Source organism: Anolis carolinensis, chromosome 4 (genome assembly GCF_035594765.1).
Source record: "Anolis carolinensis isolate JA03-04 chromosome 4, rAnoCar3.1.pri, whole genome shotgun sequence".
Classification (NCBI taxonomy): domain Eukaryota; kingdom Metazoa; phylum Chordata; class Lepidosauria; order Squamata; family Dactyloidae; genus Anolis; species Anolis carolinensis.
In genome coordinates this window covers 3,085,818-3,105,499 of record NC_085844.1, presented here as the reverse complement: position 1 = coordinate 3,105,499, position 19,682 = coordinate 3,085,818, and the positions used below count along the sequence as shown (strand labels likewise).

At 41.9% G+C, this 19,682-nt stretch overlaps 1 protein-coding gene across 1 annotated transcript in view; it reads left to right on the top strand.

The window, feature by feature from the left end:
• Positions 1–19,682, top strand: part of kifc2 (kinesin family member C2) — an 80,707-nt gene that overhangs the window by 15,771 nt on the left and 45,254 nt on the right. Inside the window, exons 2-8 of the mRNA XM_008123437.3 lie at positions 2,660–2,753; positions 11,798–11,952; positions 15,109–15,364; positions 16,145–16,332; positions 18,124–18,189; positions 19,070–19,207; positions 19,467–19,664. Of these exons, the coding sequence (XP_008121644.2) occupies positions 2,660–2,753; positions 11,798–11,952; positions 15,109–15,364; positions 16,145–16,332; positions 18,124–18,189; positions 19,070–19,207; positions 19,467–19,664 (1,095 nt within the window). The remainder of the gene's footprint in view (positions 1–2,659; positions 2,754–11,797; positions 11,953–15,108; positions 15,365–16,144; positions 16,333–18,123; positions 18,190–19,069; positions 19,208–19,466; positions 19,665–19,682) is intronic.

The window sequence follows — 19,682 nt, the reverse complement described above, 5'->3', positions numbered from 1 at the left end:
TTCAGGCCAAGATCGAAAAATCCGCTGATGACCCAAAATGCAAACTGTGCAAGGAAACCGACGAAAACATGGATCATATCCTCAGCTGCTGTAAGAAAATTGCACAGACAGACTACAAACAGAGGCACAACTATGTGGCCCAAAGGATTCATTGGAACTTATGCCTCAAGTACCATCTCCCAGCAGCAAAGAACTGGTGGGATCACAAACCTGCAAAAGTATTGGAAAATGAGCACGCAGAGATACTGTGGGACTTCCGAATCCAGACTGACAAAGTTCTGGAACACAACACACCAGACATCACAGTTGTGGAAAGGAAAAAGGTTTGGATCATTGCTGTTGCCATCCCAGGTGACAGTCGCATTGAAGAAAAACAACAGGAAAAACTCAGCCGCTATCAGGACCTCAAGATTGAACTTCAAAGACTCTGGCAGAAACCAGTGCAGGTGGTCCCAGTGGTGATGGGCACACTGGGTGCCATGCCAAAAGATCTCAGCCGGCATTTGGAAAGAATAGACATTGACAAAATTACGATCTGCCAACTGCAAAAGGCCACCTTACTGGGATCTGCCCACATCATCCAAAAATACATCACACAGTCCTAGACACTTGGGAAGTGTTCGACTTGTGATTTTGTGATATGAAATCCAGTATATCTATCTTGTTTGCTGTGTCATAAAATAATAATAATAATAATAATAATAATAATTGGACACAGGCGGAACTGGACAATTTGGACAGAAAAACAAGAAAACTCATGACTATTCATCATTCACTGCACCCTCGCAGTGATGTTGACCGGCTATATCTGCCTAGAAGATCAGGGGGCAGAGGACTCTTGCAAGTCAAACAAGCAGTCAAAGAAGAAGAACATGTCCTGGCAGAATATGTAAAACAAAGTGAAGAACCTGCTTTGACTGAAGTAAAAAATCAGAAACTCCTCAAAGCACAGCAGACAAAAAACCAGTACAAGAAAACCGCACTACAAACTAGAGCTGACAACTGGCACAAGAAAACATTACATGGAAAGTTCCTTGACAAAATTGAAGGAAAAGCTGATAAGGAGAAGACCTGGCTCTGGCTCACGAATGGGACCCTGAAGAAGGAGACAGAAAGCACAGCAGACAAAAAAACCAGTAAAAGAAAACCGCACTACAAACTAGAGCTGACAGCTGGCACAACAAAACATTGCATGGAAAGTTCCTTGACAAAGTTGAAGGAAAAGCTGATAAGGAGAAGACCTGGCTGTGGCTCACGAATGGGACACTGAAGAAGGAGACAGAAGGCCTGGTCCTTGCAGCCCAGGAGCAAGACATCAGGACAAAGGCAATTCAGGCCAAGATCGAAATTACATTGATAGAAATAGCTCTACAGAACCTAGCAGCGCCTGAAAATAATGCTGAGTGTGGTGTTTGCAGCCTCTCCTTGCCCAAAGGCCTCTCCTTCCTTGCATTGCTATTTTGCAAAAAATTGCAAGGTCAAAACGATAAACAAGTTTCAGCATCTGACGATACAAGGCAATATTGCATCGGCTGGGTCTCCTGTGAAAGCAGGGCAGCCAATGTGTTTTCTTCTTGAGGTTCTCCTTGATGTTGTTGATGGTGGCGTTAAAACAGATCTAAGTTGGAGAAAGTGTGCCAAGTTAGTTCCAGGTCCATCGTTGGTGCGGTTCAGAGTGCTCTTAGATTATAGGTGAACTATACATCCCAGTCTCTACAACTCCTAGAAATCGTAGTAAATTCTCCCCAAATCTCTCTCTCTAGTATATTCAGTTGCTGTTCAATTCTTCTGTTTGCTGTGTGCCATAGAAGAGAATAGGAAAGGGTTAAGGGAGAGGCAGTGGTCCATATTCATAGGCATGACTGCATGTAGCGTTGTTACCTTCCTGCTGGAGCAGTACCTATTGATCTACTCACATTTGCATGTTTTCGAACTGCTACCCTGTTTCCCCGAAAATAAGACATCCTCGGAAAATAAGACCTAGTAGAGGTTTTGCTGGATTGCTAAATATAAGGCCTCCCCCGATAGTAAGACCTAGTAAAGTTTGTGTTTGGAAACATGCCTGCCAAACAGAACACCAGAGCATGCAGGATCAGTAAATGTATGTACCATAGATTGTTGTACATAGAAATAATGGTAGTAACAAATTCTTGATAGGATTCACAGTTTTTGTGGTTATGCTTGTTTGTGATGACAGCTACTGTACAGTATAAAATAAATGTTCATTTTTTTTGTTCAACAATAAATGTGCATTCTTCTTCATGGAAAATAAGACATCCCCTGAAAATAAGACCTAGCACATCTTCAAGAGAAAAAAATAGTATAAGACACTGTCTTATTTTCGGGGAAACACGGTAGGTTGGCAGAAGCTGGGGCTAACAGCGGGAGCTCACCCCACTCCCCGGATTCAACCCTGCGACCGTTTGGTCCGCAAGTTCAGCAGCTCAGCGCTTTAACACGCTGCGCCACCGGGGGGCTCCCATTATACAGGCATTGCTAACACATTAACAAACGGAATCGTCTCTAAGAAAGATAAATGAACGGTTATTATGAAAAGTAAGGGGGAAAATAAGAAATGCCATGCTCTTTGATCCATGGTATGTTGACCCTGTGCAGAATGGTCCTGATTCCTATCTTTTTCCATGTTTACCTCAAACAGGACCTGAAAGCCTTTTCCCTGGATCCGCCACCAAAGAGGGCCAAGAAGCCGGCGCAGAAGGAGGACCTTTGGAAGGAGATGGCGGAGCTGGACAGTAGGTAGTCCAAGAGCCAGGCCTTGGCTGCGTCTGCACTGTAGAACGCATGCGGGTTGAGACCACTTAGACTCATAGAATAATAAGAGTCAGAAGAGATCATATGAGGGTTGAATGAAAAGTAATGCCTCCACCTTCGTAACTCCTCAACAGATGGCAGTCCTGGTCTGCGGCAGGTCCTGGCTTGTTCAGTAGACTCTCCTCTACAGTTAGTTCCATTTGGAGGGAAGCCTTAGCATTGAACGGATGTGTTGTTAAAGTGCGAAGTATGGAACCCTGCGCAGACGGGGAAGCCTTAGCACTGAACGGTTGTGTTGTTAAAGTGCGAAGAATGGAACCCTGTGCAGACGGGGAAGCCTTAGCATTGAACGGTTGTGTTGTTAAAGGGCGAAGAATGGAACCCTGTGCAGACGGGGAAGCCTTAGCATTGAACGGTTGTGTTGTTAAAGGGCGAAGAATGGAACCCTGCGCAGATGGGGAAGCCTTAGCATTGAACGGTTGTGTTGTTAAAGGACGAAGAATGGAACCCTGTGCAGACGGGGAAGCCTTAGCATTGAACGGTTGTGTTGTTAAAGGGCGAAGAATGGAACCCTGCGCAGACGGGGAAGCCTTAGCATTGAACGGTTGTGTTGTTAAAGGGCGAAGTATGGAACCCTGCGCAGACGGGGAAGCCTTAGCATTGAACGGTTGTGTTGTTAAAGGGCGAAGAATGGAACCCTGCGCAGACGGGGAAGCCTTAGCATTGAACGGTTGTGTTGTTAAAGGGCGAAGAATGGAACCCTGTGCAGACGGGGAAGCCTTAGCATTGAACGGTTGTGTTGTTAAAGGGCGAAGAATGGAACCCTGTGCAGACGGGGAAGCCTTAGCATTGAACGGTTGTGTTGTTAAAGGGCGAAGAATGGAACCCTGCGCAGACGGGGAAGCCTTAGCATTGAACGGTTGTGTTGTTAAAGGGCGAAGAATGGAACCCTGTGCAGACGGGGAAGCCTTAGCATTGAACGGTTGTGTTGTTAAAGGGCGAAGTATGGAACCCTGCGCAGACGGGGAAGCCTTAGCATTGAACGGTTGTGTTGTTAAAGGGCGAAGAATGGAACCCTGCGCAGACGGGGAAGCCTTAGCATTGAACGGTTGTGTTGTTAAAGGGCGAAGAATGGAACCCTGTGCAGACGGGGAAGCCTTAGCATTGAACGGTTGTGTTGTTAAAGGGCGAAGAATGGAACCCTGCGCAGATGGGGAAGCCTTAGCATTGAACGGTTGTGTTGTTAAAGGGCGAAGTATGGAACCCTGCGCAGACGGGGAAGCCTTAGCATTGAACGGTTGTGTTGTTAAAGGGCGAAGAATGGAACCCTGCGCAGACGGGGAAGCCTTAGCATTGAACGGTTGTGTTGTTAAAGGGCGAAGAATGGAACCCTGCACAGACGGGGAAGCCTTAGCATTGAACGGTTGTGTTGTTAAAGGGCGAAGTATGGAACCCTGCGCAGACGGGGAAGCCTTAGCATTGAACGGTTGTGTTGTTAAAGGGCGAAGAATGGAACCCTGCACTGACGGGGAAGCCTTAGCATTGAACGGTTGTGTTGTTAAAGGGCGAAGAATGGAACCCTGCGCAGACGGGGAAGCCTTAGCATTGAACGGTTGTGTTGTTAAAGTTCGAAGTATGGCACCCTGCACAGACGGGGAAGCCTTAGCATTGAACGGTTGTGTTGTTAAAGTGCCAAGTATGGAACCCTGCGCAGACGTTCGGTCAATTCGACTTAAGCAATGTGCAGTCATTGAATTCTTTTTTAAAAATAATAATCTTTATTGAAGGTTTTTTCCATTATTGCATCGATCTATCTAAAGCAGGGGTCCCCAAAATAAGGCCCGGGGGCCGGATGTGGCCCTCCAAGGTCATTTACCTGGCCCCCGGCCTCATTTATAATATAATATTTTTATATCCGTTTTAATAATATAATATATTGTACATGCATATTATATTGATAATAATATTACAATGTAATACAATATAACACTAATAATAATACCATATAATAATATTAATTATATATTCTATATTACATATAATATTACAGTATAGTGGTATAGTTCAATATAGTAATATATAATGCTAATATTGTGCTATGCTAATAATATAATATGTACATACAGCTGCTCTGAATTCCCTTTGGGGTGAAAAGGATGGGATATAAATGTAGTAAATAAATGTAGTAAATGAATAAATAAATAATTTTGGACTTAAGCTCACCCAAAGTCTGAAATGACTTGAAGACACACAACAACAACAATCCTAATTAACTTGGCTATCTCATTGGCCAGAAGCAGGCCCACACTTCCTATTGAAATCCTGATAGGTTATGTTGGTTAAAATTGTTTTCATTTTTAAATATTGTATTGTTCTTTCATTGTTATTGTTGTTGTTTTGCACTACTAATAAGATATGTGCAGTGTGCATAGGAATTTTTTTCCCCCAAATGATAATTCGGCCCCTCAACAGTCTGAAGGATTGTGGACCAGCCCTCTGCTTTAAAAGTTTGGGGACCCCTGATCTAAAGGGAAGAGTGTCAGGACCCAGGCTGCAGAACACCAATAACCATGCGCAGAGACCAGAATCTATGTAATATCTTTATTAAGGAAATATATAAAGTCAATAAAAACAAGTGTAGAATATAGTTCAGAAGTAGTCCTTTCAGGAAAGGTCAAATATAGTCCAGGAAAACAATGTCCAATATGAGATATTAGAGTCCAAAGTTATAATCCACTTCACCGAAACACACACTATTTGGCAAGCAATAGTGTGGGGAACTGTCCATAGTCTTTGAGGCTTAAGGTAAATCCGAAGGAAACTGGAAAACAAGGCTTGAAACTGAGAAGCAAGGTCCGTGGTTTAAAACGCAAGGCAAGGCAAGACTTGAAACTTGGCAAGATCAAACTTGAAACAAGGCAAACATGAATCAAAAACTGAGTCCATAGAAGTCCATGGTACAAGGCTGGGCAAGAAACTTGACCCGGGAGCTGGGAACTGGAGTACGAAGTCTACACACGATCTCACTCCTCAAGCCGACGAATTTACTCCGCAAGGATTTCTTTGCGGCCAAACACCTATATAGGATCTTGTTTTCCCGCCAAGGAACACTTTCTCTGGGGAACAAGAACCGAAACCTATACTGTGTCCAGATGCATGACTCCTTAAAGTTTCCCAAGGGAAACAGACTTAATCAGCTAATTGTCTGGCAGCTATCCTGGCGCTCCGGCGAGTCGCCTCTCAAGCGCCTCTATCTTGATTATAATAATCCCGGCGAGAAAATGGGGGAGATTTCTGCTCAAGGCTTGTTTGGCTGACTTCTTGTGGGCAAACATCTTGCAGGTGCAAGGGCTCCAATTCTGGCTGAAACGGTGGGAAACCCAAGTTTTCCTCTTCATCTGCCACAATAGTACTTGGAACGGGACTACACGGCCCATGAGTCATCACAAAGAGTAGGGAGGGAGGATCGGGGTAGGTGGGAATGGGAGGGGTAGGAAATAGGGAAGGGAATGGCCCTGACACGGATTTAGGGGTGTGAAGGGATAACTCGTGTGAATCAGGGTAAGGTTCTGGATTAGGGGAAAAAGAGGGAAAGCTAGGGAAAAAATGGGGTTGGGGGTCTAAGAACGACTCCCGGGTTGAGTCCCTATCTAAAGTGGGAGGGGGGTTGGGGGAGGGAGATGGACTTCCACTCTTCTTTCTTCCTTCCGCATTCTTGTATTTCATTTTCCTTTCAGTTCTTCCTGTAAATAAACTTCCAGATCAGACCAGTCCGTTTGTTTCATTGCTTTCCCTGTGTTTCTTTTTACCAAATAAGTTAATTTGTCTATATCTTTAATATCCAATATTTTTTCCAACCACATTGTTATTGTGGGACTCACGGGGTTCTTCCAATTTTTAGCTACTACCCTGTTTCCCCTAAAATAAGACATCCCCATAAAATAAGACCTAGCCGAGGTTTTGCTGAATTGCTAAATATAAGGCCTCCCCTGAAAGTAAGACCTAGCAAAGTTTTTGTTTGGAAGCATGCCCAACGAACAGAACACCAGAGCATGCAGGATTGGTAAATGTACGTACCATACATGGAAATATTGGTAGTAACAAGAAATTATTGATAGAATTCACAGTTTGTCTGGTTATGCTGGTTTATGATGACCACTACTGTACAGTATATAATAAATGTCCATTTTTTTTTGTTCAACAATAAATGTGAATTCTTCTTCATGGAAAAATAAGACATCCCCTGAAAATAAGACCTAGTGCATCTTTGGGAGCAAAAATTAATATAAGACACTGTCTTATTTTCGGGGAAACACGGTACCAATCTTGCAGCAGTTACTGCATATGTGAAAATTTTTATCTTATTTTCTTTTTCTTTTAAAGAGTCTAATTTATCCTGATTTTGCATTTCATATAACCCTAACAGATAATATTCAGGTTTACATTCCAAGTTGATTTTTAAGATTTTCTTACATTCTAAATGAATTGATTTCCAAGAACTTTTAATATTTTTACAGTTCCACCATATATGGAAATATGACCCTATTTGTTCCCTGCAGCGCCAACATTTATTATCTCTATTTTCATACATTAATCCCAATTTTTTAGGGGTTAAATACCATCTGTGAATGGTTTTTAGACAATTCTCTTTCAAATCAATTGAATAACAGTATTTTATTTTTTTATTCCAAATATTTTCCCATTCCTCCATAGTTATAGATCTGCCTATATTCCTGGACCATTTTATCATTGAATCCTTAATTATTTCCGATTCTGTATTCCATTCTATTAATTTATTATATAAAATCATTATCAATTTCTTATTTCTCTAAAGTAAATTGTCCCAAAAGTTGAATTCACTGAATTCTTGACCGGAAAAGGTGTCACCCCAAAGGAGGTTCATCAGAGAATGCAAGATGTTTATGGGGATTGTGTTGATGTGAGTACTGTGTGTCGTTGGGCGAGTAAGTTTAAAGATGTTGAGGTGGGAACATCTGACTTGCATGACAAACAAAGAGTTGGACGTTCTGTGACAGAAACCACCGAGTTTCACAAGCAAAAGGTGGACAGATTGATTCAGGATGATGGTCGTATCACTCAGAGAGAAACTTCAAGCACCATCGGCATTTCACAAGAACATGTGGGTCACATTATTACTTTGCTTGGCTATCAGAAGATCTGTGCACGGTGGGTCCTGTGAGACGCCGGTTGTGGAAACAGAGTGTCGACTTCTTCCGTGACGGCTTCAGAAAACATGTCCCTCATTGGCAGAAATGTATCCAATTGTCTGGTGATGATGTGGAAAAGTGAATAGTGGAAGTTAAAGAGCACAGTCTAAGGATTATTTCTGCGTTTGGTTTATTAAAATATTCCCATCCAAACCCAAGTAACGAAGGTGGAGGCATTACTTTTCATTCAACCTTGCATTCCAACCCCCTGCCCTGCAGGAAAACACAATCAAAGTATCTCTGGCGGATGGCCATCCAGCCTCTGTTTCGAAGGAAGGAGCTTCCACTATTCATTGAAAATCTAGATACCCGTATATACTCAAGTATAAGCCGATTCGAATATAAGCCGAGGCATCTAATTTTACCACAAAAAACTGAGAAATCACTATAAGCCAAGGGTGGTAAATTTCAGAAATAAAAATAGATATTAATAAAATTACATTAATTGAGGCATTGGTAGATTAAATGTTTTTGAATATTTACATAAAGCTCTAATTTAAGATAAGATTGTCCAACTCTAATCAAATCATTATTCTCATTTTCTTCGATGTAAATGTGCTTACGTATTCTTTTAATAATAATAAGTGTAAAATAGTACATGTAATAATAATAAATGCAGGAAAATAATACATGAAATAATAGAGTAAAATAATAAATGCAATAATAATAATAATAATGATCAGAGTGAAGTAATAAATGTATTATTAATAATAATAAAAATAGAGTAAAATAAATGTAATAGTAGCAACAATAATAGAGAAAAATAATAAATGTACCATATATTCTTGAGTATAAGCTGACCCAAATATAAGCCAACCAGGACCCTCACCCGAATATAAGCCGAGGGGGTCTTTTTCAGTCTTAAAAAGAGGGCTGAAAAACTAGGCTTATACTTGAGTATATACAGTATTCATTGAAAAACTATAACAAAATGTGATGCAGGAAGTCCTTCCTGCAAAAGCCAAGTTTGTGCAGTTTCATAAACTTTCCCCCTTTTATTATTGTTTCTATTATTATTGGTATTATTACATTTATTATTTTTATTATTGTTGCTACTATTACATTTATTTCACTCTATTTTTATTATTATTAATAATACATTTATTATTTCACTCTGATATTATTATTATTATTATTGCATTTATTATTTTTCTCTATTTATTATTGCATGTATTATTTTCCTGTATTTATTATTATTATTCTTACATTTATTATTTTACTCTATTATTATTAAAAGCATACATAAGCACATTTACATTGAAGAAGATGAAAATAATGATTTAATCAGAGTTGAACAGTCATATCTTAAATTACAGTTTGATGTAAAGATTCAAAAACATTTAACCTACTGATGCCTCAATTAATGTAATTTTTGGTATCTATTTTTATTTCTGAAATTTACCACCCTTGGCTTATACTGGAGTCAATGATTTCCCAGTTTTTTGTGGTAAAATTAGATGCCTTGGCTTATATTTGGGTCGGCTTATATTCAAGTACAGTAGAATCTCACTTATCCAACATTCGCTTATCCAACGTTCTGGATTATCCAACGCATTTTTGTAGTCAGTGTTTTCAATACATGGTGATATTTTGGTGCTAAATTCGTAAATACAGTAATTACTACATAGCATTAATGTGTAATGAACTATTTTTTCTGTCAACTATGGTATCTAACATGATGTTTTGGTGCTTAATTTGTAAAATCATAAACTAATTTGATGTTTAATAGGCTTTTCCTTAATCCCTCCTTATTATCCAAGTTATTCGCTTATCCAACATTCTGCCGGCCCGTTTATGTTGGATAAGTGAGACTCAACTGTATATACAGCAATAATAATAATAATAATAATAATAATAATAATAATAATAATACTATCTTCCTGCTGGGACTCGGGGCGGCTAACACGGGGCCAAGCCCAAAGAACAAAGAGTAAGCAAAATAAAATACATGTATAGACAACATCTTCAAACAGATAAACATAATAATAATAATAATAATAATCTTTATTTTTATATCCCTCCCCATCTCCCCGAAGGGACTCGGGGCGGCTCACAACAGGGACAAGCCCGAAACAACAACACAACATATTTGACAAAAACTTAAAACATTCCAACAATACACAAAATAAAATAATGGACAATACATTAAAATCCAAGCAGACGAAATCAGAGTAATTAAAAGTGGGGACAGGTTTCATAAAGTGCTGTATCAGGAAATAAGTAACATATTAAAACCACGACAAAGCAATGTAATACAATAATAAAACAACAAAATAAAAACGTAAAAATGATACAATGCAGAGACTACCATTAAATGGTAAAATGGATGAAATGGAAATGACATTGGTAACCTAGGAATGAAAATCGTGTGACATAGTGTAATAGTTTTACATGTATTATTTTCCTGTATTTATTATTATTATTATTATTATTATTATTATTATTATTATTATTATTATTATTATTACATGTATTATTTCACTCTATTATTATTAAAAGGATACATAAGCACATTTACATTCAAGAAGATGAGAATAATGATTTGATCAGAGTTAGGCAGTCTTAACTCAAATTAGAGCTTGATGTAAATATTCAAAAACATTGAAACTACTGATGCCTCAATTAATGTAATTTTATTGGCATCTCGGCTTATATTGGAGTCAATGTTTTCCTAGTTTTTTTGTGGTAAAATTAGGTGCCTCGGCTTATAGCTGGATCGACTTATACTTTAGTATATATGGTACTTTATTTTTATATTTTGCCTCCATCTCCCCGCTGGGAATTGGGGCGGCTAACATGGGGCCAAGCCCAAAGAACAAAGAGTAAGCAAAATAAAATACATGTATAGACAACATCTTCAAACAGAGAAAATAAACATATTAAAACCAGAATAAAGCAATATACAGTAGAGTCTCACTTATCCAAGCCTCGCTTATCCAAGCCTCTGGATAAACTAAGCCATTTGTGTCGTCAATGTTTTCAATATATCATGATATTTTGGTGCTAAATTTGTAAATACAGTAATTACAACATAACATTACTGCGTATTGAGCTACTTTTTATGTCAAATTTGTTGTATAACATGTTTTGGTGCTTAAATTGTAAAATCATAACCTAATTTGATGTTTAGTAGGCTTTTCCTTAATCCCTCCTTATTATCCAAGATATTCGCTTATCCAAGCTTCTGCCGGCCCGTTTAGCTTGGATAAGCGAGACTCTACTGTAATACAATCTATATATATAAAAGAGTGATGGAATCCTGGCGACCGACAAAACAACAAAACTAAACACCCCACAACCTCGAAAATTGACAGCACAACCCCTCATCCATGCCTCTAGGTTGATACAACAAAAAGAGAAGAAAAATAAAGTCCCAATTAGAGGGAGAGGAATAATTGTTTTTATCCAATCGCTGCCAGTTAGAAGGCTAAGCTCTGCCCACTTGGTCTCCTAGCAACCCACTCAGCCCAGGGGACAGGCAAACTTAGGCCTCACTTAGGCCTCTTCCACACTGCCTATAAAATACAGACACCACCAGGCAACGCCACAGCAACGCGTGGCCGGGCACAGCTAGTATTAACATAATAAAATAAAAATGATAAAATGCAGAGACTACCATTAAATGGTAAAAATGGGTGAAATGGAAATGGCATTGGTAACCCAGGAATGAAAATCGTGTGACATAGTGTAATAGTTTCCTGACCTTTATAACAAAGGAGGCAGGCCAGCACAAAAAAGTATGGTTGCTGGGATTTTCAGCATTTATTTTTCGTTCAGAATTGTTCCTCTTTTGGCAGGCAGCTCAGAAAGTGACCCCCGAAGTAGCACCGAGGAAGAGGAGGAAGACCTAGATCTGGGAGAAGCCCCCACCCCGCTCTCCGAATTTCGGTCATTGAAACAAGCAGCCGCCGCAAAGCTCTCCCTTGCAGAAATGGGATCCCCCGGAGAAAAGGTATGGCTCCCATTGCCCTGGGTTTTCCCTGGTCCTGTTAGGATGTGTTGATATTGTCATCATCATTATTACACTAAACACACAAACATTGCACAAATTCTGTAAACACACACATTGAAGATACATATTGGTCACTAGCTGTGCCCGGCCACGCGTTGCTGTGGCAAAGTGGTGGTGGTATTGGTTAAAAATTGTTGTGTCATTTTTATTTGACGTTATTTGCATTTTTTATTAATTTTATTGTAAGTTATATTTTTATTTATTATATTTTATTATTTTCTTGTATTATTTTTAGTTATTTTCTGTTATTATAGTATTTTATTGTATTAATTTTTTAGGGCTTTTTATTATTTTTTATTGGGTTGCTAGGAGACCAAGTTGGAGGAGCTTAGCCTTCTAACTGGCAGCAATTGGATAAAAGCAATTATTCCTCTCTCTCTAATTAGGACTTTATTTTTCTTTTCTTTTTGTTGTATCAACCTAGAGGCGTGGATGATGGGTTGTGTTGTCAAATTTCGAGGTTGGGGGCCCTGTAGTTTTGTTGTTTTGTGGGTCGCCATGATGCCATCACTCTTTTATATATATAGATGGGGGTTCTGTGTGCCAAGTTTGGTCCCGGTCTATTGTTGGTGCTGGTCATGGAGTCTCAAATGTAGGTGAACTACAACTCCCAGAAATGAAGGCCAGCCCCCTCCCCCAGTAGGTTCAGTTGGTCATGGGGGTTGTGTGTGCCAAATGTGGTCCAGGTCCATTGTTGGTGGGGATCACAGTGCTGTGTCTTGATGCAGGGTGAACTACAACTTCCATCATGTGGAGTCAATCCCCCAGACTTCTCCAGTATGCTTAGTTGCGGCTTAGTCCTGCTCTGTTTGTTATGCAGAGTGAGTTGAAAAGAGTAGGAAAGGGTTAAGGGAGAGGCAGTGGGCGGGGTCATGCAAATCCCGGGTTGTGGCGCAGCTGGCTAGTAACCAGCTGCAATAAATCACCACTGACCAACAGGTCATGAGTTCGAAGCCCGGGTCGGGTTAAGCCACCGACCATTAAATAGCCCGGCTTGCTGTTGACCTAAGACAGTTGCATCTGTCAATTAGGAAATTTAGGTACGCTTTATGTGGGAGGCTAATATAACTAATTTACAACACCATAAAACTTCCAGCAAAACATGAGGAAAGGAATGAGGAAGTACAGCCACTAGTGGACAGCGAAGCAACAGCTCCCCCTGTGGCCGGAATCGTGAAGCTGGAAAAATGTTAAATGCCTCTGTGTCTGTCTATACTGTATGTTGTTTGTCTGTTGGCATTGAATGTTTGCCATATATGTGTTCATTGTAATCCGCCCTGAGTCCCCTTCGGGGTGAGAAAGAAGGGTGGAATATAAATACTGTAAATAAATGCATAATAAATAAATGAATGCATTCCACACCAATGGAGAGAGTAAGCAACCCTTGGATGCCAAGTTGTGGAGGAAAAACAAGAAAACTCAGATATGAAAGCCTTCATTGTGTTGAGTCAGTCCCCCTGAACCCCTCCAGTATGTGTAGTTGTTCAGTTGCTGATTAATTCCGCTCTTTGTTGTGCGGCATAAGAAAGGATAGGAAAGGGCTAAGGGAGAGGAGTGGGTGGGGTCATGCAAATTCCAAACCAGTCGAGAGAGAAAGGAACACTGGGTGGAGGGAAAACAGAAAATCTAGGATGAAATGGTCCCCGAATGAAAGGTTTCACTTGTGTGGTGGGCACTATGGTGTTTGTGAAGGACATTGGCAGGGCTCTTGGACATGTTCATGGCGTTCGCTATGACCTGCAATGTCATTGGAGGGAGTGTCTTTGTGGCACTGGGAATTGTAGCTGTTTGTGGAAGCAGGAGCCTGTCTGTGTAAATGGACACCTGTACCACATACACACATACAGATTTTCACTTTTATTATGTGTATAGATAGATGGGTTCGGTTTGCAGCAGGTGAAGAAAGCTGAAGACAAATGGAGACGGGAGGAGGAGAGAGAAAACAGGACATTTTAAAAAGCAACTGGAAAAGTGGGAAGGTGTTGTGGTTCAGTCTGATGATGAAGGGGGATTTAGGTTTATGCAGGCTGATCCAGGAAAAGTTGAAAGCTCTGAATTTTCAGTTGAAAGCTCTGAATTTTCAGAGAGGCCACAGGCTAGCAGGGAAGCAGGGAAGTTGTTGATAAACAGAATAATAGTGAGGCAGAAATTAGTGATAAGGGTGACCTTTCACAGGATTCAGAACATCAACAAGTCTCACACTAAAATCTAAAGAAGGAAAACTGGGAAACACAATGGATAATGACGAATCTACGAAAAGTACTTCCCTAAGAGGGAAGAAAAAGTTCCTTTTTTCTTTTTTTTCTTTTTTACTATTATTTTTTTCTTTTTTGTTCTTTTTTTGTTTTGTTTATTCTTCTGCACCTTTCCCTCACTATCCTTTATTTACTATGTTTTCCTAGCTTTCACTGTAATATTACTTATAACATAATAAAAATTATTTAAAAAAAACAACAACAAGTCCTAAGTGGCTCTGGCAGTGACTCAGAGGAGTCTTCCTTAGGTACAGATGCAAGGTTAAGGTTAAGAGGTCATCTTCCCAGACGTTCTCTTAGAATAGCTGGCAAACATGTGGGAACTCAAGGACAAAGGAATGCTTTCTTAGCCTGTAAGCATGGTTAAATAAGAGAACCAGGGAAAGATTTCAGACGAAGCAACGTTGGTTTTGGGAAGCTAAGTTCCTGCCTTGTCTATGCTCATGGAATATCATTCTTGCTTTTGTTCATGCCTGGATCCTGTTTTGGATTGCATTTTGGAGTTCATGCTGCCTTGTTTTATGACTGATTAGAGACTTTGAACTATATTCTACAGATTTCCTTTACATTTGGATTATTGTTTTCACTGACTGCCTTTGCATTTGGCTTATTGCTTTCTTTACAGCTTTTTATTCAGACTTTGCTATCTTTTATCAATACACTGTAAAAACCAAGTCTGCTGTGATGGAGTGTGTGTTAAGAGCAAGGTGAACCAGCGCTGAGGTGCAACAGAAGGCAAGGGAGTGATGGGGATGGTCCCATTGGAAGGTGCACTTGTGTGCCCCACTGCTGCCCTTTCTCCCTTCCCGGCATCCTCACCTTTGGGCACCTTTTCCCGCAGCCTCCGGACTCCCCCTTGGTCTCAGTGATGTCCCACCTGCTCTCCTTCCTGGAGCATTACTCCCAGATGCAGCGGCTGCAGGAGAAGGCGGGCGAGTACCGCTCCCGGCTGCGCAAGGAGGAGAGCCGGCGGCGCAAGCAGCTCCGGGCCCTGAAGAGGGTCTGCCGGCAGCGCATGCAGGACAAGCTCAGCCTCATCGAGAGCCTGGAGCGCATCATCGCGGAGCAGCAGGGCCTCCTGGAGAAGGTGCACGCAGGTGAGCCCCAGGGAGGCGTCCAAAGAGGCCACTGCCCCTTGTATCCATTCCCCTTTGTACGAGGGTTGAATGAAAAGTAATGCCTCCCCCTTCATAACTCCTCAACGGATGGCAGTCTTATTATGCGGCAGGTCCTGGCTTGTTCAGTAGACTTCTCTACACTTCCATTTGGAGGGAAGTAAGTAAGTAGTAGTAAGTAAAAGTTTATTTGTATACCACCCTCTCTACCAAAAAGGGCGGATTCAGGGCGGTTTCCAATATAAAACCAGCATAAAACATTGTACAATAAAACACTGAAAATACTATAAAACGCTATAAGAATACAAAAAAACCCCATAACAATTGACTAAAACAATCACACAAACAGAAGCAATATAATCACTCAAATAACATATGAATCACAGAAGGAAAAAAAGAAAAAAAAGAAGAAAAAAAGCCTTAGCATTGAACGGTTGTGTTGTTAAAGGGCGAAGTATGGAACCCTACGCAGATGATCGGTCAATGCGACCTAAGCAACGTGCAGTCACTGAATTCTTGACAGCAGAAGTCAAGATCTTCTTCATCCACAGCATTCCCTGCATCTACCAAGCTTGTAACTCTATTGACTTGTTTTTGAGGAATCCATGTTGAGTTATCAATCATGGTATTCCTTTCTAGATGATTGCTGCTCCGTAATGATCTGCTCTGTAATGATCTGCTCCAGGATCCTTCCTGGTCTTGGTGTTCGGCTGACATGTGCTTCCTGTGATGCAACCCAGGTGTCTTCCCTCCTCCATCCAGGTGTGACGCTGCCCTCGGCTTGCCTGCTCTACCCAATGGCTCCGCCCGGTGTCCATCAGCTGGTGGAGTCCATCCATGCGCTCCAAGGAGAGAGGAGCCGCCTCACAGAGGAAGTGGCCGGACTCCGGCAGAAGGCAGAAGACCAGGAGAAGGAGACCGAGTGCCTGGCTGGCACCTTCCGCCAACAGGTGAGGCCCCAAGTGGAGTGGCCATTGTAATGAAGTATGAATTTTGGTTTAAAATTCCCTTTGAGAGGGAATCCATCATATGTTATTATTGTAACTGTTGAAGAAAGTGTACCTCTAAGTGAGAAGCAACATTGAAACCACTACGCTCTGTACCTGAGTAAACTTGTTATTGTTCTTCCTACATCCAAGCCTCTGTTACATATATTCTAAGCCAAGTTACGCTACCCTTTAAAGAAAAGTAAATGTCTCCCTGCATCTTTGGTGGTTGCATCGCTCCAAATTGGTGGCAGTCGTTACAGCCATCACTTGGCCGAGCTGCATCCTAGAAACCCAAGCTTGAGATCAAGCTACAAATCCCTCCTAATCTACCTGTAGTAATGCTTTTAATATTGTCTCCTTCGTCTCCATTATTTTTTAGCTACCACATGTGGAAATACCATACCCTATTTGCCCCGCAATGCCAACACATTGTTATGTATGATAATTGGGCCGGGGTCCTCTACCATTTTAGTATACATTTCCTTTCCAATTCGTTATATTTCTCCATTTAAATTTTTCTTCATCCCCTTCGTTATATTCTGTCTTGTTTGGTTCATGACTGGGCCTTCTATCTGCCATTTGAATCCCAGAGCTGGAAGGGACCCCTAAAGCCCATCCAGACCAACCCCATTCTGCCACAAGGGAAGGCACCATCTGATCCCTCCCGACAGATGCCCATCCATCCTCTGCTTAAAGTCCCCCATCACACTCCCAGGCAATATATTCCACCGTGTAGAGTCATAAGATCCTTAAAAGGATTAGAAGGGACCCCCAAAGGCCATCCAGACCAACCCCATTCTGATCCCTCCCAATAGATGGCCATCCAGCCTCTGCTTAAAGTCCCCCATCACACCCCCAGGCAATATATTCCACTGTCATAGAATCATAGGATCTTAAAAAGGTTAGAAGGGATCCCCAAAGGCCACCCAGACCAACCCCATTCTGCCACAAGGGAAGGCACCATCTGATTCCTCCCGACAGATGCCCATCCAGCCTCTGCTTAAAGACCTCCAGGGAAGGATAGAGGGTCCACCAGATTTCCAGGCAGTATGTGTTACACTAGAATTGGAAGGGATCCCCAAAGGCCATCCTGTCCAACCCCTTGTAAGTAAATAAGTATGTATGCATGTAGCCTCTGTGTCTATCAATCAATCATAGAATTGATAGATCCAATTCAGGGCATGGCAGTAAGATCGAAGAATCCTTGAGTTGGAAGGGACGCCCAAAGGCCACCCACACCCCATATATACTGCTATGAAGTGCAGTTTAACTGCATTGAGCTACATTATATGGCAATGTAAATGCTCAGAATAAAATTCAGTGCAGTTTAACTGCATTATGAAATATTATGCATGGCTTTGAAGGAATCTAGGATATACTACTGACACAAAGACAAATAGCTATGTTTTTAAACTTATTCTGAAACATTATGCTTGGCTTTGGAGGAACCTAGGATATACTACTGACACAAAGACAAAGAGCTATTTAGTCCTACAGTTGGAAGGGAACCCCAAAGGTCATCTAGTCCAACCCTCTTCTGCCAGGATGACAGGAAGCCCTCCTGATAGATGGCCACCCAGCCTCTGTTTGAAAGAAGCAGACTCCCAGGCAGCTGCATATTCCAGTTGGAGTTGGAAGGGACCCCCAAAGGTCATCTATTCTAACCCCCTTTGGCCAGGCAGGAAGACACAATCCAAGTCCTCCAAAGAGGGGCCAGGATAATGTGCTTGATTCTTTCTCCTCTCCCGGCAGATCCAACGCTTGAAGCAACAGATTCAAGAGCGAGAGGAGGAACTGGCCCGGCTCCGCATGGGAACGGTGAGAAAAGCACCCCGCTCTATCCCTTCCAACCCTTGCAAAAAAGAAGGGGAAATCATGGAGATCCACTTCTGCTCCTTTGTGTTGTATGTCTGCCTGTTCAGCTTGTGATTGTTGATGTCCCTGTTCAGCCTCTGATTGAGTCTGATGTTCACGATGGGAATGATGATTGTTCTGCATAACGGGGATGGAGGTGATGTTCCTATTGATGGGTGCGGGCCGGAGTTAAGCTCAGAGGAAGTGGGGCCTGAGCAAGGTCATATTTCTGAGAAAGACCTTTCACTGATTTTCTCTGACGGTGACTCTGAAAATGCTTTGCCAGGTGCTGGCAATAATGAAACCTTGAGCAGAAAGCAGAGTTTCAATAAACATAGGCAAGGCAGTCAAAACTTCAGGTGCTCTGCTCGTTTACAGCTAAGAAAAGATAACAACTCATTATCTTATGGGAAAGCAAAGAAGAATGCTGTCTTGTCAGTTCCAGCCCTTGGAAAGGGTTTATAATGATTCATCTGAGACATTAGTTCAGTTGAGTCAACATCTCTTAACCTTGCTGGTTTAGTTTCAAGCTCCATGCTCCATGTTTCAAACACCAGGTTCTTGTCAGGTTAAGCTCATGCCTGAGGATTCTTGCTGTTTTGGTTCCTTCTCTTTTTCATGTACTTTGCTCTATAGATCTGGATGTAATGTTGGACTTGGCTTTTTCCTGCAATTCTATGGATTATCTTGGATTTTTGGATTAATACTTTATTACTATTTTTATTGCTTTGCCTACATATACTCTACACTAAACTGCTTGCTGATTTTACCAACCTGTAATGCTGTTTCAAGTCAGAGGGTTCCGGTGACACGTTGGACCTTCTGTGCATTGTCTCCTTTGCAGGGGATCACCGACTCGGAGAAGCGGATCCACAACCTGACGGTGGAGAACGAAGGGCTGAAGCAGAGCCTGGGCCTCACGCAGGGCCTCTTGGAGAAGCTGGCCTCTGCCTCGGCTCAGCCTCCGGCCCCCCTCCTCAAGGTCGGGCCTCCTGGCAGAGAACCACAGGGCTCTAGAGTTGCAAGGGACCCCCAAAGGCTATCTAGTCCAAGCGGATTCCCGCTATTAGCAGTGTCTCCCACCCAAGTTGGAATTGTGGGAGTTGGAGTCCAAAACACCTGGAGGGAGGGCTGAAGTTGACCCATGCCTGACTCCATGACTTAGAGCTAGCTTTCCTTGCTTATAGTCTGAGCACATTGCTTGCATCGATGCAATCTCTGATCTCTCTTTTTCCTTCCAGGAGAATGAGGACCTGCGGGGCAAAGTCCAGCGCCTGGAGGCCACGTTGCAGCAGAAGGTGGAGGAGGCGGTGGGGCTGGAGGCCCAGGTGGACCGTCTCCAGTGGCGCAAAGAGGAGGAAGTCCGCCGCCTGGAAGAGCACCTGCGCGGCCTCCAGCTCTCCCTGGAAGCCCAAAAGAGCCGCCCACCTGAGATCCAGGTGAGCCTGGGTGCAATT